This window comes from Pteropus medius, unplaced genomic scaffold (assembly GCF_902729225.1).
Source record: "Pteropus medius unplaced genomic scaffold, Ma_sr-lr_union100, whole genome shotgun sequence".
In the NCBI taxonomy this organism is placed as follows: domain Eukaryota; kingdom Metazoa; phylum Chordata; class Mammalia; order Chiroptera; family Pteropodidae; genus Pteropus; species Pteropus medius.
Window position 1 is genome coordinate 9497014 of NW_024352783.1, and position 25641 is coordinate 9522654.

The 25641-nt window shown below is 54.8% G+C and overlaps 1 protein-coding gene across 5 annotated transcripts; it reads left to right on the plus strand.

Moving 5' to 3' along the window:
- The first annotated feature begins 4882 nt into the window (after positions 1–4882).
- SREBF1 (sterol regulatory element binding transcription factor 1) lies at positions 4883–25332 on the plus strand. 5 transcript variants are annotated; one of them, XM_039847573.1, is made up of 22 exons: positions 4883–5156; positions 10979–10990; positions 11815–11823; positions 15491–15547; positions 17049–17483; positions 17884–18062; positions 18148–18285; positions 18365–18586; positions 19250–19364; positions 19568–19788; positions 20025–20226; positions 20362–20540; positions 20845–21106; positions 21189–21355; positions 21565–21733; positions 22220–22328; positions 22591–22700; positions 22825–22957; positions 23124–23289; positions 23691–23891; positions 24002–24113; positions 24525–25332. In XM_039847573.1, the coding sequence occupies exons 1-22, from the start codon at positions 5066–5068 to the stop codon at positions 24758–24760; spliced, it is 3525 nt and encodes a 1174-aa protein (XP_039703507.1). In that variant the 5' UTR covers positions 4883–5065; the 3' UTR covers positions 24761–25332. The 5 variants fall into 5 exon arrangements, with proteins under 5 accessions (XP_039703507.1, XP_039703506.1, XP_039703503.1 ...); XM_039847572.1 differs by lacking the exons at positions 10979–10990; positions 11815–11823; positions 15491–15547 and having other exon boundaries at positions 20461–20540; XM_039847569.1 differs by lacking the exons at positions 10979–10990; positions 11815–11823; positions 15491–15547 and having other exon boundaries at positions 4884–5156.
- Positions 25333–25641: the final 309 nt, after the last annotated feature.

Consider the following 25641-nt stretch of genomic DNA (forward strand, 5'->3'; position numbering starts at 1 on the left):
CTTTTTTGGTTGTGGCAGAAAGAGGTTTGATTTAATCAGAAAGAGGAATTTATTGGCTAATTTAAGTAAAAAGTTCTAATAGTTCAGCTTCAGGTACAGCTCGATGCAGGTGCTTAAGGATTTGGTCAGGAATCTGCCTCTGCTTCCACTGGGTTGGCTCTTCCACATAGTTGACTGAAGACTGCCTGCAGCTCCAGCCTGACATTCTACTAGCAGAGAGAGAGTGCTTCTTTCCCAGTAGTTTCGGCAGAAGTCCGAGAACCAATCCTGAAAAACCAGACTGTTAGTAGAAGGAGGATGAAATCTGGGGAGGCACAAACGATAGATGGTCACTGCGGCGTGAGTGGAGAGGGCCAGAAGTGGGAGTGACACGCATCAGGGGAGACTTAAATAGAGACGTGCTTCTGGGCTGCTCCTTCAGCGCTGCCTCCCCAGCCCTGGGAGGTCTCCCTTCACTGGAGTCCTCAGAGGAGCTGCTTTGCAGCTATAGTTTCCTTCTCCAGAGATCTGGGGCAGGGGAGCGTAGAAGCACTGTGGGTCCTGTCATGGCTCCTAGTCCTGGTCTCCCTGCCTGCTGGTGCCCCACGGAAGCAACTGAGGAGACTCTTGTTCCAACCAACCTCTTTTCTGAGAAAAGGGTCTCTTTTGGGTCACTAGGGGTTGGGGGCGGGCAGAACCAGTGGCCTCGAATAGGCATGACTCACCCAGAAATTCCAGTTTATTTCAGAGGAGCCCCTGCCAGTTCTTGCTGAGTATCCTTCAGAGGGATCTGGCCAGGGCCCCCAAGCCCAGAGCCTCAGCATCCCAAGAAGTAAAATCTCACTTCTCAGCACTAAGGAGTCAGTGGGATATTTCTAGAAACTAAGTGGACTCCTCTGGGGTCATCTCCTCTCCACCCCCATGCCCACTCTAAGAGCACCCTACTCAGGGTTGGAGGCTTCATTGTAGGTCCCTGAGCAAGTCACCACCCTTCTCTGGTCTTTACTCCTGATCTGTAAAGGGAGTCATGGGTGACAAACTGAATGCCTATAGAGTCCTTTTTATTACACTCATTTACAGTGAGTGAAGCAGGCTAGGTGTGCTACCTAGGGACTGATGGGGACTATAGGGAAGCTCATAGCCCTGGCTAGCTAAAGAGGCACCCAATTGTTGAGCCCAGTGTTGCTCAAAGTCCCATTTTTAAAGAATAGCTAGATCTAGCCTTCAGGTGAAATCTATATTGGACAATTAATTAAATATCAGAATCCATGTAGAGGTGGATTTGGCCTGTGGGGGTCAGGTGATATCTGGAGTCTCCATTCACTCTCCCTGCCACCAATTCCACCCACCCAATCTGCGACACCTCCTCAGTCTCCCCAAACAGCCAGTTGCTTCCTAGGGGACAGATGTCCCCCCTCATTCATAATGTCTGTGAGCCTCACCCCTCACTGTGCAGAAGATTTTGGGGGTTCAATCAGCTTTTGTGGAGGGTCTATTGAGTGATTCATGATGACCCTGAAGGTGATTACCATGAGTGAGCCTCCCTGGGCAAAGCTGACCCAGAGAGGCTCAGAGAGGGCTAGAAGTAACTTGCCAGTGCACAGCAGAGGCCAATCTGGAATGTGAACATAGGGTCATCTAGGATCAGAATCATTCATGTCAATGGCCACCTCGTTCCATTATATCCAAATGGAGAAGGGCAGGGAGGGGTGACCCAGGGCTCAAGGCTGGCTTGGTGATACACAGGCCCCTAAGCCATAACCTGGGCAGGCCCCAATTTGCCATTACAGAAATAAGGTATAAATGGGGGCTTTAGGAGTGAAGAGGGGTCTCAGTAGACTTCTAGGCAATGCTCAGGTGGCCAAGGCCAGAGTTTTTGCCTAGTGCTGGCAGCCATACCAATTCCCATGCCTGCCCCTCTACCCATAGTGGGAATGGTTGGGCACTCATGGCCTTGGCAGAGGCCTGGCCGGTGCTGGACAACTGCCTACAGAAGATGCCTTTTAATCTCTAAGACATTCTGGGATTCCTGGAGAAGGAAGAGGAAAAATGTGACCCCCTTTCTCACAGTTGGCAAAACCGAGGTCAGGCAGGGAGAGGCTAGGCCTTTTGACCGCAGTCCTGAGAGCTGGTGTCTGATGGCTAGGGGTGGGGATGGGGGAGCATCCCTGGTGTCCAGAAAGCACACCTGGTGGCAATCCCAGCCAGGTGTCTGGCCTGGATGCCCTGTGGAGAGAGCAAACCCAACTGGCCCCAGGGACCCAGATTCTGCCTGCAGGCACTATTTCCACCCCTCAATCCCCGGCCTCCAGCCTCCTGTGGAACAAGCGGGATGCATGTGATCCAGGGCCTGGCTCCCAGGAGTTTCTGGCTGACGCTGCTGTCACCCCACTTAGGGCTGGGTGCCCATTGGTTGTGCTGTAGCCTGCAGGGGTGGGGCTTTTCTGGCTCAAAGCCCCAACTCCCTTGGGTCTCCAGCAGCTGTCTTTCCCCAGCCTGCTGGAGTCAATCAGGGGCAACAGAGCTGTGAGGTCCTGGGCAAGTCACTTCACTTCCTTCTGCCTCGGTTTCCTCATCTGTAAAATGGGAATAATAGCCCAGTCCTCCTGGGGCTGTTAGGAGTACTAAGTGGATTAATGTGGGTAAGCTCAAGGATAGTAGCCAGTGAAGACACAGCTGGCAGCATCACTGTCATCCAGGCTGGGACCCCCTGCACTCCTTAGGCACACCAGGACAGAGGGGCCCACTACCACAATTTGTGCCACTGGGAGCCCTGATACACGTTCCTTGTGTGAGCTCAGATCCCACCCAAGAGGGCATGAGGGGCTTGTTTGGGCATCTCAGGACGCTTGAGGGGCAAGAACACAAAGAGAAAGCAGGTTCCCCTGAAGAACCTCAGCTCCTAGCCTTGGTGGCAAAGATATAACACCTCCCTGCCCATATCCCATCCCCCATAACACATATGTAAAGAGGCTACAGCCAGGCTTCAGTTTCAACTGGCCTTTCTAGTCTGGGCTTCAGGTTGCTTACTGAACTTGCCTTACCCCCTTTCCCTTAACTTCTGCAGTTAGGGCATGCATATTTATTGAGCCATACTCTTTATATATGTGGTAAACTCATTTAAAGAATCGTGAGGCAAGTCTGTTGTGACAATGATTCTAACACACCCTATCTGCTTCTGCAGATTGCTTGCAGGAAGGGTTATTCTCATTTTACAGATACAATAGCTGAGACTCAGAAAGGTAAAGTAGTTCCAGGTCACGCAAGCAAGCGGGTGAAAAACCAGATCAGCTTCCTGAATCTGAAGAAAGCGGTCTTTAAGTTCACTCAGCAACTCCTTCTTTCCCCACTTCTCTTCCTGGGAAGCGCTATTAGAATTTTCAGAGAAGTCACCAGCTTCTCAAGGCCTCCTGGAGGGGCCAGGCCCTGGGTGGATCCCTGAATCTGAAGGGCCACTTGGAGAAGGGGAGGGAGGTGTGGTTTGGAGACTCCCATGGCTCCCGGCCCTCCTGTTCTGAGTAATTTTCCACAGCAGCCACTACTGGGAGGGGAACAAAGAGAGCTGCATGTCCAAGATGAGCCCCAGGGATTTAGGCCTCCAAGGCCTCTCTTGGACTGGGCACCCCTCTTCTAAAGTACACCACTAATTACTCCCTCAGACAGTGTGGCCAGACAGGCTAAATCTGGAATCTGAGCAAGGAAGTATTCCAGATGCCATGACTCACTGAGGCCAGTGGCTAGGAGAGACTGGGGGTCCGGACCTCTGATAAGTCTCTCCTTGGCTGCCTTCCAAGAGTACTTTCTCTGCCTGCACAGCTCCAGGGACAGAAAGCTCACTGTTGTCCCATTTTCAGATACCTGAATGTTAGTTCTGATTTATTTCAATCCACCTCGTTGGGACCCCTCCCCTGCCACCTAGCTCTGTCCCCAATCCACAGGGCCCAGGGTTCAGTCTCTACCCCTGTCCCCAGTCAAGCTGCCTTCTTTGACCCAGCCCTAGCCTGTCATGATCCAGGGCACCCCAGCTCAGATCTAAAGCACAAGCCACCTCTTTCTCATGCCTCCCCACTCCCCATACTGGCTGCTCTCAGGGACAAGGACCAAGTTGGGAGTCAGATAGCCCTGGAGCCCAGCTTGTTGCTATCGCTGAGTAGCTGTGTGACCATGGGCAGGTTGGTTCCTTATAACTCTCTGGGTCTTCCTGTCCTTCTGGGTACTGATGTCAGCCCACCTTCAGCGGCTGGACTGGGCCTACTGGTCCCCAAACCCATTTGCAGTCCCCACAGCTGGATCTGGAAGGAAAGCAGATTAAATCAGGATGAGAAATTCCAGCCTCTTTCAGGCTTCCCTTGGGATAATCTGATCTGAGACGGAGTCGGGGCAGGCTGATCTCACAGTCCCAGCCCTCCTCCATATATCATCACTAACATCCCAGCCCACCTGTGGAGAGGCATCATTAGGCTTCTTATAGCTGAGGAAACTAAGACAGAATAGTGATGTAATTTGACCTGAGGCCACACAGCAGGTATTAGAGTTATAACTGAGATGGGTCTGTCTTGTTCTAAAAGCCAGATCTAAATATGACGTTCGTCAGGACACCCCTCCAAGTCCAGAGACCTCTGGGACGGGCCCAATCCTGGGGCTTTTACTCAGCACCTCTGCTTGGTGCTGGGGAAACTGAGGCCCAGAGAGAAGCTATAGCCTGCCCGAGCTCCGGTAGCAATGGACCAAAGGCAGCTGTGCATGAAGCTGGATGAAATGAATGACTGGAGGAGACTCTGGTGGAGGGGTAGGTTTGCGGAGCGATCCGGGAGCTGGGTCACCGCTCTCAAGGGTGGGGTGGGGCCGTCTACCAAAAGGCGGGGCCTTCCGTGCAGGGCCCCGCCCCACTCCGCGCGCCACGCTCAGCGGCGGCAGGGGAACCCAGTTTCCGAGGAACTTTTTGCGAGCGCCAGGCTGCCACCGAGGCCAGGGCGGGACGCGAACGCGCTGAGCGACCGCAGCTACTGGCGCGGGCCGGCGGACGCAGCGCTCTCTGCGAAAGTCCGTGCGCGCCGGCGGGCGGCCGGGAGGAGGCTACTACGCCATGGACGAGATGCCCTTCACCGAGGCAGCCTTGGGGCAGGCGCTGGCTGAGCCGTGCGACCTGGATGCAGCGCTGCTGACTGACATAGAAGGTGCGTCAGGGGCTCCGGCTCTGTGCTGTGCGCGCAGGGCTTCCCTTGGTCTCTGGACTGGGCAATGCGAGCCTCGGTATCCAGTCCGCGCGGAGCCTCCTTGCGCCCGCCCTGGCGTCTCGGGCCGCGCCGTGCCGGGTCCCTCGGAGGTTCAGGTCCGGGCCCCGCGCCCCGCGCCGCGCGGCCGGTGAGTCCTCAGCCGCGTAGATGCTGTGGCGGGAGCTTGGGACACGGGCGTTGCTGAGGCCCCGCCCCTGCCCAAGCGATGACGTTAGCGCGGGGTTACTCACGGTCGTTCCCTCAGGCCTGAGAGTTCATTTCCGTGCAGGAGGCGCAGCGCGTCCTTCCTCCCCTCCCTCCAGAGTCTGGCTGTCCAGGTCCAAGCCCTGCGTCGCTTCAGCATCTTCTGAATACCAGGCTCTGTCCGGGAGTTCACAGACTGACCGGAGCTTCTCCCCTTCTTGGGAGCACCAAAATCCCCAAGGAAACCCCCAGACGGATATTTAGTTACATCTTGGGATGGAGTAGAGGTGGGGCTACTTTGGGTACAGTGGTGGGGCAAGACCTAAATCTGGGAGTTGGGACCCAAGAGTCAGCCTTGGGACTTGCTGGGAAAGATGTTTTCCCGGCGGACAGGAGGTGAAGTTAGGAAGGTGGGCCAAAAGATCACCTGGCCTTGTCCTCCAGGGAAGGACAAGCTGCGCCACGCCAGCTTATTTACATCTTTTAAAGCAACACATGCTGGTTGTTATACGGAGAAGGGGTTTGGGGACCACGGTGCAGTCGGTACCCTTATGAGGCTGTTTTTTTCACTTTGTAGGCTGTGCAAACCAATGCTCTAGCAAATTGCCCTCTATGGTTGCTGTGCAGATTTGGCAACACTGGCAAAGTTGCCACTTGGTTGATGGGTAAACTTGGGCCAAGAGCTCAGAATAGGTAGAGCCTGGTAGGCACCATGAACAAGTGGCGCAGACCTGGGCTTTTGGGGGTCAGGACTTGAATCTGCACACTACTGACTTACTAGGCCATCCTGTGCAAGCCCTTTTACCTTCCCAGGGTAGTTGGGACAATCAAATCAAAGTAGGTGTATCTGGATATAGATCTGGCACTGACCTTTCTTGTTGTCTCATTTATAGAAACATTCCCCCCACCAATGGACAGCTATTGACTAGGCCCCACCTCTAATCTGTGAGAAAAATGGAACCAATGAGGCCTCTTGCTAGGTGGCCGTGAAGTTTGCCCACTGCAGCAGAGGATTTCTTGCTTTTTATTTAGACTTTCTGTTCTTTCCCCCAATTACACAATTAATCTCTTTGCATTGTAGAAAAACTTGAAAATGCAGGTGAGCAAAACAAAGAAAATCTTCCTTAAGCCCACCACCCACAGATAATCTTTGTTAATTATGTGGGGGATTATTTCCCATGTGTATGTACATATTTTTTTTGGAATGGCTGTACACTCTTGATCTTCTTTTTAAAAGCACCTTTATTGAGGTATAATTTACCTACCATGAGATATACCCATTGTAAGTATACAATTCAATGAATTTTGGTAAATTTACCAAGTTGGGCGAGCATCACCAGTTGTAGAACATTTTCATTACTTTAATAATATCCCTCATGCCTATTTACAAGTGCTCCCCAGTTCATCCCAGCCCCGGGCAACCACTAATCTATACTTTTATAAATTAGAATAGGGTCCATTGTAACCTGCTTTGTTCCATGTCAACAGCCAGACAACAATCAGATTTTCTGGCTTATCCACCCGATTCTGGTCCTTGTTGATGGACATCTAGCTTATTTTCTTCTCGTATCCTTGTTTAGTTTCTAGTTTCATAGATAGGCTGAGGCTCTGGGAGAGGAATTGCTAGTCTAAGGCTGGTACTTCTGAGGTTTTACTCTGCCCTCAGAGCTGGGGAGCTGTGCAGGTTCACAAATGTGACTTGGGGGGTGTCCAAGTTCCCTGAGAGGAACAACAGCTGAGAGATGGGCCAGGCAATGCCAGGACATGGGCCTCAGGTGTCAGGAGGTGGTGCTGGACCAAATCTGGGAGTCAGTAGGGAGTCTTGGGGAGGGGTTGGATCAGGGCATCACCATGCTTGGGTTACATGTCAGAAGTTTCCCCTGGCAGCTGGGGTGGAGGATCACATCAGGAATAGGGAACTAATTGAACACTTACTGTATGCCAGGCACTGTGCCGACCATTGAGTCCTCCCAACAACCCCAAGTGGATAGACTTAAGATCTTTATCTTACAGATGAGGCACAGAGAGGTTAAGTAACTTGCCTAAGTTCACACAGCCAGAACATGGCAGAGCCTGTATTTAGACCCAGACTGTGGGCTCCAGAGCCCACACTCTTAGTTCTTAACCCCTGAGGTCTTAAGAGTGGGGTTAGGGGAATGGAGCAGGGAACCCAGGCGGCTGCTCCACTTGGAGCTATGCCGGAGCCTGGGAGTAGGTCATAGAGGGGTCAGAGGCCAGGAGGCCACCTATCCCTCCCAGCCCAGAGCAGCTTTGGAGTCATGAGACTGAGGACTGGCACCAGGGAGTCAGCTGCAGGCCCTCAACCCTACCCTGCTGGCCCTGCTGCATGCCCTCCCTCCTGCCCTCCTGGCCAAGCCCTCTGTCATGTGAACATTCTTGGGGTGGAGCTGCCAGCACAGAATCCTGGATTCCGTGGGTGAAGGCACTGCCCTGGCTGCAATGTACAGTGGCCTCCGATGAGCTGTCTTCTCTCTGAACCTCCTTTCTTGCTCTGTGCTTTGGAGTATCCAGAGGCCAAGGGCAGAGGGAAATTGATAGCAATCCTGTTGCACATGTTTGGAATTATTGTTAAACCCGTGGTAGGCTTCTCCTCCCCACCGATTAATTTATCAGATCTTGTACATGCTTCTAAGTACAGAAGAGGCAAATGGAGATGGAATTCTGGTCAGAGCCTCCTCATCTACCATGGGGGTGGGTCTGGTTGAGGGGGTCACCTGAGGGCTCTGGTTTGCCTAAAGCCTTTGCTGGCATAGCTCATTCTCTCCTCTGCCTGGATACTTCCACGTTTACTCTTTGTCTGTCATACCCCAAACTCAGGCAGCCTTCCTGATCTCACCTCCCCCACCCCCTCTTGGTAGTGCTTTCTCCAGCTCTCTTGGCCCTGGGATCCCTTCCAAGGTATCTAAATCAATATGGAGGAGATTTGTCTCCCAGGTTCCAGCCCATGTGTGTCTGGCTATTTTCTGGGTCCATGCCAGTCCTGGTGGTAGGGACACATTTGAGGCCACACTGCCATCCTATGCCTCTCCCCACAGTATCTTGTGCCCAGTTCCCTCCCTGGTCCCAGCAAGCACGGACCCTCCTTAGAAAACATAGCTTGAGACTGCCTACTGCCCAGCTCCCAGATCCAGTTCCCAGACCACTCATGGCTCCTCAGTGTCCCCAAGATAAAGTTCCCTGTCTCAACACGGCATTCAAGACCCCCAAGGCTTGCCAGACCTGCCCCTCCTGTGACATTTCTTCTCCATCCAGAACCTACCCCTCAAGCACTCCCCATGCTCCAGACACACTCTGCTCTGGTATGGTGCCCTTCTTCCTGTGCCCCCGTGTCCACAGCACCTCAGGGGTACAGCCTAAGAGAGACCTCTCCTATCAGACATGTTTCCCTTCCCATACATTTTTGTCTACCTCTTGGTATCTGGCCTGCCCAACCTAAGGCAGCAGAAAGCAGAAAACCCTCTCATGGTGACTATGCATTGCTGTTTTTCGTAGGGAAAGTACCCTGCCCTCTCTGAACTTCAGGGGCCTCCCCTAGAAAGCAGGAGGTGGAGGCTATAAGATTTGCTGCCTTTGAGGCCCCTGATGCCTCTAAGCAGACAGGGTTGGGGGAACAGAGAGAAGCATGATGGGAGTGGGTCCAAAACAGCAGGCAGTCATGTGGCTGAGTGTTACCTCCTGCCCAATGTTCACCTCGTTAGACACAAACATCCTAAGTGACCTGGTCAGCCCTAGGCAGGGGTCACCTCCGGGCAGATCTGGACTTTCCCCCACCAGCAGGTGCAGCCTAGGTGGTAATGGCTGCGCTGGCCTTAGGAAGTGTCTCTGGCTTCGTCTACTGCCAGCAGTAGGCCCTGTGGCTGTGCCCTTTGGGCCCAGGAACTGACTGGGACTGCATACATGTGAGACCCATGTCCCACGCAGCCCCACAGAGGGGATTATGTCAGGGGAGGAGAGAGCCCTAGAAATGGGCATAAGGGACTCCTGGGAAAAGGAGTCTTGGAGGCTGTTTTCAAGTGTGTGATTCCCACGCTGGGTTTCCGGTTTGGTGGGAGGTAGGGCAATGTGGGGTTCCATTCCACCTGGGAGAGTTTGTGGCTTGGAGAGGCCCACTCTGACCTGGAACCCTGCTCAAGCCCCCCATCTCCCAACTGATATCCTAGCTATTAGCGAGCCTGTCCATCGCAGTCACACTTCAGGCCTGCCCCTCCCAGCGCTTCAGGGTCCCCATTCTCTCTGCAACTGGAAGGCTGGTGGTCCAGAGGTCTTCAAATTCAGCCCCTGTTGTGTAGCCATAGACAAGTGGCTTAACCTCTCTAACCTTCAGATTCTCATCAGTGTACTGGGAATAATAATAGAACCAGCTTCTTAGACTTGTGGCCATCAGATGAGCTCATTTAGGTCAAGAGAGCAAGCAGTGCATGGCACACAGTCGGCCCTCAACCGATGCCAGTAGATATTATCATTTAGAGCACTTAACTAGGAACTCCTAAACAAATATTAGCAGTGGTTATCCAAGGAGTCTGTGTTGGAAGTTTCCGAGATGTTCTAGGCTATGGTTCCAAGTTCTGCGCATCCACCATTTGGTGATTCTGGGTCTGCTTGGGCTGGCAAGGCCAGTGGGAAGCTCCTTGTCCCTCCACCTACTTTACCCCTGAGGAGCAGGCCTACTGTCTTTAAAGATAAAAGAGACTAGAGCTGGAAGGAACCTTACAAATGCCTTTGTAATCTCCTTGCTCAGAGTACAGATGAGGAACAGAGGCCTCAAGACACCTGACTCACCACAGTCCCCCTGCCGCCCAACCTGGGTGGCCCGGGCCCAGGGGTAGCTGAAGGGGTAAAGGAGCTGGAGACCTATGAGAAGCTGCAGGGAAGCCAGGCCCTGCAGGGATTGTTTCTCAGACAGAGAAGCTGCTAAGAAGCACAGTGTTGCTGAGTGGCCATAGTTGATGGTTCCCTTTACAAAACACCTCAAGGCAGCCTTGGAAATGCAAATTAAAGCACCTTGGAAGTTCCAGTCACACTACTCTTGGGACTAAACAAAGCAACCAAAAGTAATTAAAAACAGTAAAACCCAGTGCTAGCGATGCTATGAGGAAATGAGACACATTGCATGGGTGATTGTAAAGGGGTTTGTCTTTTCCAGGGAGTAGCCTGGTGGCTCTAAAAGAGCATGATGCCTTTGACCCACACATCTACTTCAGGTTTAAAACAGGCCACAGGGAAACAATCCAAAAGGGAGAAATATATCAATTATATAATTTATATTTAAAAAAAAATGCATAGCAGTACTACTTACACGAGAACAATTGCTCAACCGTAGAGGACTATCCACCCCCAAAATTGCTACTGCATCAGGCCCACGGGTTGTTTTTCAGCTGCCAGAATAATAAGTGCCTCAAGCCCATACCTAGGACAAGATATCTGATTTGATGCTCACTGGCATCTTGTATAACCAGCCATGTTCAGGGTCCCTTGATCCATGTAATTGGGAACTGGTGTATGGAGTGGCACAGATAAGGGAAAGATCTGAGAAGATGACATCAAAGAAAGTTTTAGAGGAGAAATAGGAGGTTGCCAGGTGGACAAAGAGTAGTGGGAAGGGTATTCTTGGCAGAGGGAATAGCCTGGGCAAATGTATGGTAGCATTAAATAGTACGACATGTTCAGAAAGCAGACAAGAAAAGTGAGGCTTAGTGAGAGCTGAAGCAGTAGGACTCAGATGGCCAGAGACCAGCAGAGCAGTGAGGTGGTGGCTGGTAGTCCATACCACCCTTAATTCTAATCCTCTCTGTGTTCAGCCCTATACCGAGGGCTACTGGGGTCACAGGGTTGGTTCAGGCTTTGGCTTGGCTTTGAGGAGCTCCCAGTTGAAACCTCTAATGGTGATTAGGAAGGCTTTCTAAGAGGAGTGCCAGAGCTGAGCCTTAACGAGCTTTGTGTTGCCTCTTCTGTACACACTTCCTGACCTGAGGCAAGTGGTGACAGCAAGTCAGACAGAATGAAGCTGAAGTTGGGGCTCCTGTCCCTGGCAATACTCTGAGGTTGGTGGGCCTGGATCTGAGTCCCAGATTCTCCAGTTGGCAGCTGTGGGACCTTGGGTACATGCCCGCCCTCTGAATCTTAGTTTCCTTGTCCATCTAGAGGTCCCATCCCATTCCAGGAAGAGCCGGCACACAATTACACCCCTGGGGCAGCCCTGAGTGCACAAAGGGCAGCCTGTGCCCGTGTTGCATACATAACCTGCTGAGGACATGCAAACCTGCTGACCTGAGTCCTCAGGATGAGCAAGGAGGCACTGGTGGGAGCAGCAGGGATGGATGGCAGGCATGGTACAACTCCAGCTCCCTGGAATGTTGAGTGAGCGCCCCATTCCTGCCCTGTACCCTCCATCAAGCAGGCAGAGGTGGAACATCCTGGGGGTCCCACAGGCTATGCCTCATGTCCTCCTGTGTGGTGGTGCTGCTTTATACTGTTTTCCATTCTTCCCAGTTATGCAACCTTTGTGATCTGCACTGCATGGGACAATTTGCAAATCCTTTTCCTGCCCATTCCCTGGAGAACTGGTGTCCTTCGCTCAGGTGACAGACAAACCTGAATTAGAATCCCAGATCCCTGGCTGCCTCTCTGACCTCCATCTCTCCGCCCCCTGCTACAATCACACTAGCCTCACTGTTTTGATATCACACTAAGCTTGCACCCACCTCAGGGCCTTCTGCCTAGGACATTTTTCTTCCCTCCTAGTCAACTTTCTCATTTCATCATGTCTTTACTCAGATGTTACCTTCTCAAAGAGGCCTGCTCTGACTACATCTGTAATGTTCTCTCACATTCTCTACCCTGCCTTAGTTTCTTCATGGTGCTCATCACCACCTGTACCCACATTCCTTCATGTATTTGCAAACTGCTGGTCTCCTTCACTGGAACATAAGCTCTACAAGGGAAGGTCTTTGTGCTATGTTCCTGTATCCCCAGTGCCTGGCACAGGCCTGGCACAGGCCTGGCACACAGTAGATGCTTAGGAAAGGGCAGTAGATATCAGAGGAATAGATCTGGGCTAAATGGACCAGGCCATGTTGGGAGCTCCCTGTCCTGGGGAGGCATGCAAACGGCCTTTGTTTTGGGCCCAAGGTCAAGTTGGATGGGCCGCAGGCTCCCGTGGTGGTCAGAACTGGACTCCTGCAAGTTCATGGTGTAAGGCCCTCCCAGAATGTCCACCATGGCCTCACAGAATAAACAGGCCAGAGAATAAAAGGCTGCCCTACATCTGCCATCAGAGGGAGGTTTGAAGGGAGGGAGGGAAGGAGGGAGGGGGTTTCAGATTTCCTATTGGGTCCTGATAGAATCATAGCAGGAGAGGAGGAAAGAGAGGAAAAAGGAGGAATCCAGGCTGAGGGAGGGGGTGAAGAGGGTAAAAAATGGGTGTGGGTATGGGGGAGTAGGACATGGGCCTACGGAGACCCAGAGTTTGTGTTTCCTCCTCTTCCCAAGGTTCAGAGAGTGTTCATAGGAGTCATGCCTACATTTAGAGTCTGCCTTCATGTGGGAGGCCCAGTGCTCAGCTAGCTTGAGGATGGTCCAGTTTGGGAGCCATGACCAGCCTTTTGGAACTGCTGTCCTGTCTCTCAGGGCCAGGACAAGGTGAGGCAAGAGAGGAGCTTCCTTAAACTGTGCCCCCTTGGTGCCTCTCCTGCCCCACCCTAGTCCTAGCCCTGTTAACTCTCCATGAAACAATCTCCATTAAATGGATATGGAGCTCTGACTTGAACATTCCAAGTATCAGGTGGCTCACCTCCTGACTTCCCAGTTCTAGACCATTTCAGGTGCTGCAGAGGGACTAAACTTTGTTGAGATCTTGCTGAGTAGAGGGTGCTTCACACACTTGCTTTCCTAGAATCTTCGCTCTGGAGGCCAGGGGTAGAGGCTCAAAGACTGGAGGTGACTTGCCCATGATTATGCAGAAAGTTAGGGATAGAGGCGGTCTGTGCCCCCTTGGCTGTTCTGGGGTAGGAGGGGACTGTGAGACTGGCTCTTGAATTTTCATCTCCCAGATTTAGGTCTGGCCCAGAGCTTCTACAGAGACTGGCAGGCAGATCTGGCTCTAGGAGAAAGTAAGATGGGGGCTGGTCGGGCCAAGAGTTCAGGAGATGGCTGGCCTCTCCATATGCCACCAGGTGCCTCGTGGTACCCAGGCCCTCTTCCTTGCTATGTCCTAGCTTAGACTGTGTCCTTTGTCCTAAGGCCAGGCCTCCTCTTGGAGCCTGACTCCTGCTACCATCAGAGGGTTAGTGAGTGACTGACCTCTTCTTCCTACCTCCTCAGTCTGGATGGCAGTCTGAGGGCGAAATACAAAGATTTGAGAAATGGAAAACAAAGAGAGGCAAGAAAATGTGAGGGGAAGAGAAGGATAGGGCAGGAAGGGGAGGGGGCTCAAAAACTGGGGAACATAGGAAAGAACAGAGCCATGAGGTCTGCTTTTGAAACTCGAGTCTGGACTCAGGCCTGTGTCTTCCCTATTTTCAGTCACTCAATGAGATCAGGGCCTTTATAACAGCAATGTTCGGTTGTGTTTTTGGGGTGAGGGAGAGTGCTCACACCCACAGGTCGAGGAGAGCGGGAGGTGGAGGTGGAGGTAGAAGTGTTAGAGGAAAATTCTGTTGTCCTTAGCACTCCCTGCAAGGCCATGGAAGGACTTGGAAAGAGGGGGAACTGGGTGTGTGGGTGGAAGATAAGACTGAGTTTCCTCATTTAGGCTCTTGGAGAGGGAGGGCTAGGAGGGCTCTAGCCCCCCAGCACCACCTGCTCAGTCACCATGCCTGCCTGTCCAGGATTTGGTCCCTTTCTAAGGGGGCAGTAGCCTGGGAGCAGGAAGAGGGATGAGCAGGTGCTGCGGTTAGAGGCCTGATCAGGCCTTGGTGGTGGTCTGCTTGGTCACAAAAACCCCAGCTGGCAAACCTGGCCTGCTGGCCAGGCTGTTTTTCTGCATGTTTGTCAAACTCAGACCTCACACAGAAGGGGACATAGGCCTAGGTACCCCCTTAAAAGACCCCCAGAGCCTCTCACCCTAGGGCTGACACCCTGCCTTCTTTACCTTCTGTCCTAGGGGTTGGGTCACCTCTTGGCCTCCTAGAATGCTACAGTGAATAAGTGAGTCAGCCTTTACCTGGTGACTGCTGGGGGACTGTGAGGTTTGGAGTGGAGGAGCAGGGAAGACTTAACTGATCTCACCCCTCACCCACCATCCCAGACCCAGAGGGACCTCTGTGCTGGGAGTCAGGAGACTCAAGTAGTACCTGGATGTGTATTTGGGTTAGGGGTTTCCCTTCCTCACTCTGGCCCTGTTTCTTGGCAGTGACCTGTTATCACGGGTTCACGGGATAGGTGGCCCCATGCTAAACTGCCCCAGAGAAGGGAGGTCCCTGCACCCACCACCAGGCAGCCCTTAGCCTTAATTAAGCGTTTCTTGGTACTAAGCGTGTAACCCATATCTTCTTTACTTCTCTCATTCTATGCCAGAGAGATGTAATTGTTCCATTTTCTAGAGGACTGAACTGAGGCTTAGTTAGAGCCGTGGAGGCCGGCTCAGGGTGTCAGTGAGCCAGTGATTTCCAACACAGAGTTCCTGGGAGTTGGGGCATCTCAGCCTGGGTACTTCCATCCTTGTTCCCACTCCGTGGCACTTCTCAGAGGTGGTAACGGAGGTGGTAGCAGGGTTGGGGGCCTGTGACCGCCAGTAACCCCGCCGGATGCCGGCGCCTAGCGGGTTAAAGGCCGGCGCCCGCGGGTAACCCCAGTCCCATCAGCGCTGCGGGGTGAAACCCGAGCCTTAGCCGCCGTCGGGGGTGGGGCGGGGGCCGGGGCGGGGCCCTAGCGAGGCGGTGGCGCGGCCGATGATTGGCTGCGCGCGCTCACCCCATGCCCGGCCCGCGGCCCCTGGGAGGGCGAGGCGGGGCGGGGCCGGAGGGCGGGGCGGGGCCGGAGGGCGGGGCCGGGTGGTGCGCTCTGCGGGCTTTAAAGTGCCGCGGAGCCCTGACAGGTGAGGTCGGCACCGAGACCCGCAGGCCAATCGCCAGGACGCCCCGAAGGGGTGGACGGCGCGGGCCGCGGAGCCATGGATTGCACGTTCGAAGGTATTTTGTGGAGGACTCCCCACCCCTTCTTTACATCTCCGCTGCGAGGTCACTTTTTCTCCGGTTCCGTAGGGAGGTGCGTGTGTGTGAGTTGTGGTGGTGGATCTCAGAATAGGAAAAAGCCGTTTCCTGAGGGGCAGGTGTAACAGTTTCTAGCTTTCAGGACGTGTGGTGGACCACCCCCCAACCTCGTTAGTTAACCCCACTCCAACGTTTGGAGTGAAGTGGTGGCTTTCCCACATTCTCTGCTCCCCATCTGGGGCAGAGGGGGGAAAAAAAAGCAGAGAGGAAGACCAGTTGTCACGGGTGGCTCCCCGTTTTGAGGGGCACTTTTGGGCTCTGGATTGTCCAAATTCTGGATCCCAGCCTTGGATTCAATCAGTTTTCTTTTGGGGCCTCAGTTTCCCCATCTATCAAAAAGGCTTAATGAGGACTGGGGTGAGGGATGAGAAATCATGCAAGCGAAAGTGCTTTATGACCTGCATAAACCTGGGAGGCCCATACAGTGTTTCTATTTGAGGATCCAGGAGGCTGAGCCTGGAACCCCATCTTGCTTGGTTGGAGGCCATAGGGAGGTCTCCTGCAGTAACTTTCCTGCTTGCACACCTATCAGTAGGAAGGAGTTGGCATTCTGTGCCAGTTGCCTGCCGGGCAAAGCCTTGCTGCAGCCCCAAAAAGTTTTTAGGTTTAATCTTTTTGGTTAAAAAAGTGGGGAAACTGAGACCCAGTGAGATGGGACTGTTGGCTCAGGACCCACCTCAAGTCAGTGTGGACAGGACCGGAAGCTCAGACTGGGGAATGTAGGGGCACTTGGAATTCATGGGTTCTGCAGAGCACTTTGACCCAGTGGGTAGCTGCCCTCAGTGCGTTAGAGGGCCCCAGGCTGACCCAACCAGGCTACTAGTTGCCAGCTCAGGGAAAGGGCCTATGGCCTAACCTTGGCTGTGACAGGGAATATATCCCAGTCTATATGAAGAGGAAGGAGTCAGGACAGACAACATTTACTTTTATAGAGGGGAAACCAAAGCCCTGAATGGCCGGGTCCCGAGGCTGCTTGGCTGCAGAATCTGGGCTTGTGCCCCGAACATGCAGAGACACAGTAGTTGGCACACACGTGGCCAGCAGCTGGCTCAGCCCAAGCCTTGGTCTGTTCCACAGATAAATGGGTTGCTGATGGCAGCTCTGAAGTCAGCAGTCTTAGGCCTAAGCCCCAGTTCTGCTTCAGCTTAGATGTGGGGCAAGTTAATGGGTCTCATGGGGTCTTGGCCCTGCATGGCACTGACCTTGTCTAGTTGTTGCAAGGGCTATCTGATAACATATGAAGAACTAAGCATTGCTTCAGATGTCACAGGTGCCCTGTGTATCTAGGAGCACGGGCTCACATGGGTGATATTGCTTGCATGTGTACAGTAGTGTGGACAAGGGGTGTGCAAATGTGTGATGCCCTATATAGGGTCAACCCCTGCCCCACTGTCGCTCACACAGCCTCTTCTTTCTCCAGATATGCTTCAGCTCATCAACAACCAAGACAGCGACTTCCCAGGCCTGTTTGACCCACCCTATGCTGGGGGCGGAGCAGGGGGCACAGACTCCACCTGCTCCAGCACTGAAGCCAGCTCCCCAGGCAGCTTGTCCCCACCTCATGTCATGATGAGCTCCCCACTCGAAGGCTTCCTGGGGGGGCCCAAAGCAACACCCCCACCCTTGTCCCCTTCCCAGCCTGCACCTACACTGAAGATGTACCCTTCTGTGCCTGCCTTCTCCCCTGGGCCTGGTATCAAGGAAGAGCCAGTGCCACTGACCATCCTCCAGCCCTCTACCCCGCAGCCCCTGCTGGGGGCCCTCCTGCCCCAGAACTTTCCGGCCCCAACTCCACCACAGTTCAGCTCTACCCCTGTGTTGGGCTATCCCAGCCCACCTGGAGGCTTTTCCACAGGTAAGGGGATGTGTGGAGGGAGGGGCACAGCAGGAGCACAGGGAGATGGCTCTGCTGTGGTCTCAGTAGAGGAATTTGCAGGCTTTAGAAATCAGGTCTTCTCTCTGCTGCTTGAGATACCTCCATTACTAGCAGCACTTGCATTCTCTTTGTTGGGTTAAGCATTGCCACTCACTCTGCAGGAGTATCCATTATCATTGCTGCCCTTCCAAAGATACATGCCTGGCTAGAAAGCTAGCACTTTTGCATCAGAGCCCCAGGCAGGGGCTGTCCAGATAGGAAACTAAGGCCATAAGAGGTAATGACTCATCCAGGGTCACACAGTGATGGGGACCTGAGGGGCAGGTTGAAAGTGGGTTAGAGAAGCTTGTGCCTGAAGCCTCAGCCTTTATCTCTGCAGGGACCCCTCCAGGAAGCACCCCACAGCCGCTGCCTGGCCTGCCAGGGGTCCCGCCCGTCTCCTTGCAAACCCAGGTCCAGAGTACCGCCCCCCAGCAGGTGTTCACAGCCACAGCCACAGCCAGCCCCACAGTGGGCCCTGGAACAACCACTGTGACCTCACAGATTCAGCAGGTCCCGGTAAGGGGGTTTGGCCAGGCGTCGATGAGGTGACAGCGACTGAACCAGACACACAATTTATAGCTAAGACCTCCCCTACTCCCAGGTTCTGCTGCAGCCCCACTTTATCAAGGCCGACTCACTGCTCCTGACAACCATGAAAACAGACTTGGGAGCCCCTGTGAAGGCAGCAGGTGTCAGCTCCCTGGCCCCTGGCACGGCTGTGCAGACAGGGCCCTTGCAGGTGGGTGGCATGGGCAGGGGGGAAGTATGGAATCTGCACATATACATGCCCACCTGGTAACCTGTGCCTGGCTCTGCAGACTCTGGTGAGTGGCGGAACCATCCTGGCGACAGTGCCGCTGGTAGTGGACACTGACAAGCTGCCCATCAACCGGCTGGTGGCCAGTGGCAAGGCCCTGGGCTCTGCCCAGACGCGTGGTGAGAAGCGTACAGCCCACAACGCCATTGAGAAGCGCTACCGCTCCTCCATCAATGACAAGATTGTCGAGCTCAAGGACCTGGTGGTGGGCACTGAGGCAAAGGTGTGGATAAAGGCCTGTACAGGCACAGATTGGGATGACCCTGGAGAAGGAGGCAACTGGAAGGAAGAGAAGGATTGGGACTGGGCCTGGACAGACAAGACCTTGGACTTCAGCCTACTCAGGCCTGGCCACCTTCATTTATGTAGCTAAACTTTGTGAAGGACCCGCTTTGCACCAGGGGCTATTCTAGGCACGGCATACAGCAGTGAGCAGACAGACAAAAATCCTGCTGTTAAGGAAATGTTCTAGCTGGGTTGATAATAAACAAGATAAGTAAGGGTTAGAGTATACCAAATGATAAGTGCTCTGGAGGAAAATAAAGCAGGAAGAGAGTTGCAAATCTGAATCAGGTGGTTGGGGAGGCCTCACGCAAGTGATATGATATAAAGCAAAGACCTAAAGGAGGTAAGTGAGGCATATCGATGGAAATAGTAATAATAGCAGTTAGCCAGATACTGTTGTATGTATTTTACATATTAATCCTTACGCCCATACTGAGAGGAAGGTTGTACTAAGGGAGGAACATTCCATGTAGAAGGAACAGCAAGGGCAAAGGTCCTGAGGCAGCTGTGTTGCAAAGCAGCCCCACCGCCCCCCTTGCTTAGGTGCCCACTTGCCAGGCCTGACTGGCCACCTGTGCTGTCTTCCTCCTACCCGCTGCAGCTGAATAAATCTGCTGTCTTGCGCAAGGCCATCGACTATATTCACTTTCTACAACAGAGCAACCAGAAACTCAAGCAGGAGAACTTGAGTCTGCGAACTGCTGCCCACAAAAACAGTGAGTCCTGGCCTTCCATCACCCTTGGTTCTGGCCCTGCCCCTGTCTCTGACTGGACAGGAGTCCTTAGCCTCTCCTTTGGCCCTAAACCGGCCCTCAGAAGCTAGGCCAACTCTAAGTTTCCTTCCCAGGGCCCTGAGTTGATTTTGGTAGGGTGGAGTCTCTAGCCTTCACCCCCAGCCCTGCTCCTTTCCCGCTTACAGAATCTCTGAAGGACCTGGTGTCAGCTTGTGGCAGTGGAGGAAATTCGGGTGTGCCCATGGAGGGCACAAATCCTGAGGTGGTGGATACGCTGAGCCCGCCACCCTCGGACGCAGGCTCGCCCTCCCAGAGCAGCCCCTTGTCCCTTGGCAGCAGGAGTAGTGGCAGTGGTGGCAGTGGCAGTGATTCAGAGCCTGACAGCCCAGTCTTCAAGGATAGCCAGGTTGGGCCCTGCAATGTGGTCCCTTTCTGTCTCCCAGTGATACCCTCTGAGCCCCAGGATTGGGTCAGGAAGAAGCCCCTAACATATCCCACCTCCAATTTTATAGACAAAACCTAAGGCCTAGAGCCGTGTGGGGTCCCACAGTGAGGCTGGGCAGAGTGCTGATCCCTCCATTCCAGAGCCATGCTCTCTGGGCCACTCCCGCTCTGTCCTTACTGCCCTGCTGCCCCCACCAGGTAAAGCCAGAGCAGCTGCCATCCTCCCACAGCCGGGGCATGCTGGACCGCTCCCGCCTGGCCCTGTGTACACTCATCTTCTTCTGTCTCTCCTGCAATCCTTTTGCCTCCCTGCTGGGCAGCTGGGGTCTCCCCAGCCCCTCAGATACCACCAGCATCCACCAGAGTTCTGGGCGCAACATGCTGAGCACTGAGGACAGAGGTAGGACAAGACAGCATCGATATCTATGGGAGAGAGGTGGGAAGGGGGACTCTTGGGAGTGTAGACCCTAGGCCTATGGGCTCCGGTGCTGCATTTCCTGGGAGCTGTGTCTTCAGCCCTCCTGTCTGCCCCTAGATGGCCCTGGTTGGGCCCCATGGCTGCTGTTCCCACTGGTCTGGCTGACTAATGGGCTGCTCGTACTGATCTCCTTGGTGCTTCTCTTTGTCTATGGAGAGCCAGTCACTCGGCCCCACTCAGGCCCCGCCGTGCACTTCTGGAGGCATCGCAAGCAGGCTGACTTGGACTTGGCCCGGGTAAGGAGCTGGACCCTGAGGGTCAGGTGAACGGTGGGCAGGGAGGGACCTGGGTAGCACTTGGGAAGGTGCTGGGTGTCATCTACTCTCCCTGCCCTCTGGGTACACCATGAATATACCCTGCCTTCCCCACTCTTGTCTGCCCCTCAGACCCACACTGACTGTTGGGGGCCCAGCCTAGCACTACTAGGGGACATTGGAGTTATGGCAGAGAGCTCAAGGTGAAGGGATCTTCAGAGCTAGAGGGATATCATGCGCTTAGGATGCTCTGACCCCACTTCACCCTGAAAACCCTCATCCTCAGGGGGACTTTGCCCAGGCTACCCAGCAGCTGTGGCTGGCCCTGCGAGCTCTGGGCCGGCCCTTGCCCACCTCCCACCTGGACCTGGCCTGTAGTCTGCTCTGGAACCTCATCCGCCACCTGCTGCAACGTCTCTGGGTAGGCCGTTGGCTGGCAGGCCATGCAGGGGGCCTGCAAAGGGACTGTGCTCTGCAGGCAGATGCCCGTACCAGTGCCCGAGATGCGGCCCTTGTCTACCACAAGCTGCATCAGCTTCACACCATGGGTATGATGGGCAAAGAGCTGGGCCCAAGGGGCTCCTACCACCTCTGCACGCCCTCCGGCCTCATGCCCTGTTCATTTTCCAGGAAAGTACACAGGGGGGCACCTCACTGCTGCCAATTTGGCCCTGAGTGCACTGAACCTGGCAGAATGTGCAGGGGACACCATGTCTGTGGCCACGTTGGCTGAGATCTATGTGGTTGCCGCACTGAGGGTCAAGACCAGTCTCCCGCGGGCCTTGCATTTTCTGACAGTGAGTGGTTGGTGGGTTGGCAGGGACAGGACTAGGGGCTTGTTTTTAGTCTTTACAGTTCTGACCATGGCTTCCTGGGGAAGGGGCTGCACAGAATGAGGCATTTGATCGCAGGGTGGGCTCCAGGCCTAGCTGGGGTCTCAACCCACGGTCTGGGTTTGAGCCCCTGTTTGGGTCCTTTATGACAGCCCAGCTTCCCACTCCCACAGCGCTTCTTCCTGAGTAGTGCCCGCCAGGCCTGCCTGGCACAGAATGGCTCAGTGCCACTTGCTATGCAGTGGCTTTGTCACCCTGTGGGCCACCGTTTCTTCGTGGATGGGGACTGGGCCGTGTGCAGTCCCCCGAGGGAGAGCCTGTACAGCTCAGCCAGGAACCCAGGTGCTCTTTCATCCCCGTGCCCATCCCCTTTCCCCAGTCCTTATCCTCATCCTCTGTCCCCCATTCCTCATCCCTGCCCTGTCCCTTGTCCCTACATCTCTAGATGTCCCTGCCCACCCGTTTGTTGCTTGGCTATCTGTTGTTGCTTTGGGATCTGGATCTCTCTTATTGGGGGTCTTCTGAAGCAAATAGGATATGGGGGCAGGTGGTTGATTTGGGAGGTGATCCCGGGCAACACTACTGTGTAGTGAGGAAGATAGACAGGGAAGGGACAGAGCTGATAAGGGTATGTTATAGAGTAGAGTGCACTGTCCGAGATAGGTTATCCTGTCCAAAGGCAGCGGCAGGGGTATTTATCCACCGACTTTTATCTGTCCCAGAGCCAAGCCTATCTGTGTGCCCAGGAAATAACTCTTGGTGTGGAGAGGGGAATATGGAGAGTGGGGGCCCTTTCCTGCCACCCTACTCACTCACTCCTCCCCACAGTGGACCCTTTGGCCCAGGTGACTCAGCTATTCCGTGAACATCTCTTGGAACGAGCGCTGAATTGTGTGGCTCAGCCCAGCCTCAGCCCTGCATCAGCTGATGGGGACAGGTGAGTGTCCTCATGCCCCTAAGGCAAGAGCCCTCCACTGTGGGTCTAGGAATGGCTGTTCAGGGACTTGTGTAGGTACCCAGAGCCAGGTAACTGTCCACTTGCTGTGTGGCCCCAGATAGATCTCCCCTCCTCTCTGGGTCTCAGTTTACCTACCAGCCTGGCAGGATGAGACAGTAGCATTTTATAGAGCCCAGAAGTCAGGCCCTGGACTCATAGGACCCCCGCCACCTACTCTAACAGCCAGTTTCTCTTGCCACAGGGAATTCTCAGATGCCCTCGGATACCTGCAGCTGCTGAACAGCTGTTCCGATACTGCTGGAGCTCCAGCCTGCAGCTTCTCCATCCACTCCAGCATGGCCACCACCACCAGTGAGCTCCCAGGCCCCCTGCCCTGTGATTCTCCACTTAGCCCCACCTCCATAGCAGCTCAGTCTCAGGTGTAGTGTGGTTGAGTTTCAGGGAGCACTCCCCTCTGTATCCCCACTCCCTGTAGGCACAGACCCAGTGGCCAAGTGGTGGGCTTCGCTGACGGCTGTGGTGACCCACTGGCTGCGGCAGGATGAGGAAGCAGCTGAGCGACTGTACCCACTGGTGGAGCACCTGCCTGTCACCCTGCAGGAGTCTGAGTGAGTGCAGGCCAGATGCTCCCGGCCCCCAGCAGCACACTGCACTCCCACCTTTGTTCTGTGCAGTTGAGATCACCACTCTTTCTTCCCCATGAAGCTGGAACCAGGGTTCAGTGAGGACCTGTGGCTTGGTCTGACCATCACTCTTCTGCCCTGGTCCCAACAGGAGACCCCTGCCCAGGGCAGCTCTGCATTCCTTCAAGGCTGCCAGGGCCCTGCTTGGCCGTGGGAAGGCAGAGTCTGGCCCAGCCAGCCTGGCCATCTGTGAGAAGGCCAGTGGGTACCTGCAGGACAGTCTGGCCACCACACCAGCTGGAAGCTCCATCGACAAGGTGAGGGTTGGGGCCAGGGGCCTGGCAGGTTCGCACGGTCATGGCCTTTCCACTCCCATGTCGGTCCCCCCCTTGAGCTGCAGAAGACTGGGGTTAACCCAACAGCACAAGACTGAGGGTTCAGCCAGCCTTGCTTTCTGGCTAAGGTATAGGTCCATGGGAGAGTGGTTGCCCGATATGGCCTCAGATGTCTTCTTGGAGGCTGCTTCCATGGCAAATGGTGGGCATGGGGGCCTAGAGAGGCGGGCGGCCCCGCGGTGCATTGCTGTTGCATTGCATGTGTGTGAGGCGGGTGCAGTGCCTCGGCAGTGCAGCCCGGAGCCGGCCCCTGGCACCGTGGGCCTCCACCCTTCCCTTCCTAGAACTGGATCCCCGCCATGACCCCTGCCTACCACCTCCAGGCTATGCAGCTGCTCCTGTGTGACCTGCTTCTTGTGGTGCGTACCAGCCTGTGGCGGCGACAGCAGCCACCTGCACCAGCCCCGGCCTCACAGGGCCCAGGCAATGGAGCCCAGGCCTCTGCCCTTGAGCTGCATGGCTTTCAACGGGACCTGAGTGGCCTGAGGCGTCTGGCGCAGAGCTTCCGGCCTGCCATGCGGAGGGTGAGTGCCCATGGGCTCCTCACCTCACAGTGGGGACATGAGGCAGCTGGTGTGGGGAGAGAGTGGGGCCCTGGCCTGAGCCCCTGCTCTCCCGGCCCCCTCCTGCCCAGGTGTTCCTACATGAGGCCACAGCCCGGCTGATGGCAGGGGCCAGTCCCACGCGGACACACCAACTCCTGGACCGCAGTCTGAGGAGGAGGGCAGGCCCCTGTGCCAAAGGAGGTGAGAGGGGCAGTGGCACTTGTAGGGGTGTGTAGGGGCGTTCCTTGGTCCAGCTTCATCTTCCCCCACCCAGGTAAGAACTTCTCAGATAGGTGTGATGGATGCTGAGGGCCACTGTGTAACAATAGATGGGAGAACTGGTGATAATCTACTTGAGAAATCCAATCAGGCGACTGTCATTTGTGGGCTACCTAGTTGTCATTTGTGGGATTCCCAACTGTGCACATGTCTCTGAGTCTGTGCTCTGTGCCTGGCCCTGGGAGGGGCCTCAGACGCCACGTTTATGCTTAAGACTGAGGTGGGCATAGTGGAGGTGGGGCCACTGGGGGATCCTGCGGCCTGGCCTGGCTGGGTCCTGAGCTTCATTTCATCCAGTGTGGTCCAGCCTCCTGACCTGGCCCGTATGCACAGGCACCTGCGCCGGGGTGGAGCTGGAGCCGAGGCCCACAGGGAGGGAGCATGCCGAGGCCCTGCTGCTGGCCTCCTGCTACCTGCCACCCTGCTTCCTGTCGGCTCCTGGGCAGCGCATGGGAATGCTGACTGAGGCGGAGCGTATGCTCGAGAAGCTTGGTGATCGCAGGCTGTTGCACGACTGCCAGCAGATGCTCCTGCGCCTGGGCGGAGGGACTACGGTCACTTCCAGCTAGACCCCCACTGGCGGCCTCTGCGCCCTTTGGCTATGTCCCTGGTGGGAGCCTCAATGGCCAAAGGCAGCGCAAGAGATCTCAATGTCCACGGTTTACCCATGGACTGCATTGCCTCGGTGGGGGCGGGAGGAATGGGAGACCCTTGGGGGCTTTTGTCTCTGGACTTAGGAGGCCAGAGGGGGTGTAACCCCGCCACCCCTGCAGGCTCTCCAACCAGACTAGCAGCGGCCAGGTTGGTGCTGACCTCTGGTGGCCGGTGGGAGGATTGCAGAGGCCGGTCCCATCGGTGTCACCTCTGCTTTGCAACCCACCAGTGGCTTTTCCCTCTCCTGGCTAAAGGGAGAGAGGGGTACATGTTACTCAGCTGAGGGGGATAGAAATGGTTTTCCCGGCCAGCAAGGGTGCCTAGCTCCAAGATGCCTCCTTCCCTTCTGGGGAGGTCTGTACATAGTGTAGATCAGGGTGCGCCTGACTTCTGGCCTCTGGGGCTCAAGTGTTACTTTGTCTTTTGCAAACTATTTTCATAGGGTGAGAAGTTTTGTACAAAGAATAAAAAATGGAATTATTTATAATCTGTGTTCTCTTTTTTTGAGGAGGAGGGTGTGTGCTTCAGCTGATGTCCTTGCCAACTACAGGGGGTCCTTTGGGCCTTCCCTGGCAGCACCTAGGCAAAGTCTTCCCACAGCCATCCTCCATAAGGGACTAGATTTCCCGCTTCTGATGTTATGGGAGGCCTGTGGGTTATGACCTCCGGCTGACCTGGATCCCACTCTGGGCCACAAGTTTGGGCCCTTAATCCTTAAATCCATTATAGTCTCAGCTATCCCCTCCCACCTCCCAGCTTCTACCTCCACCAGCTCCCTGGGCGACATGGTGCACAA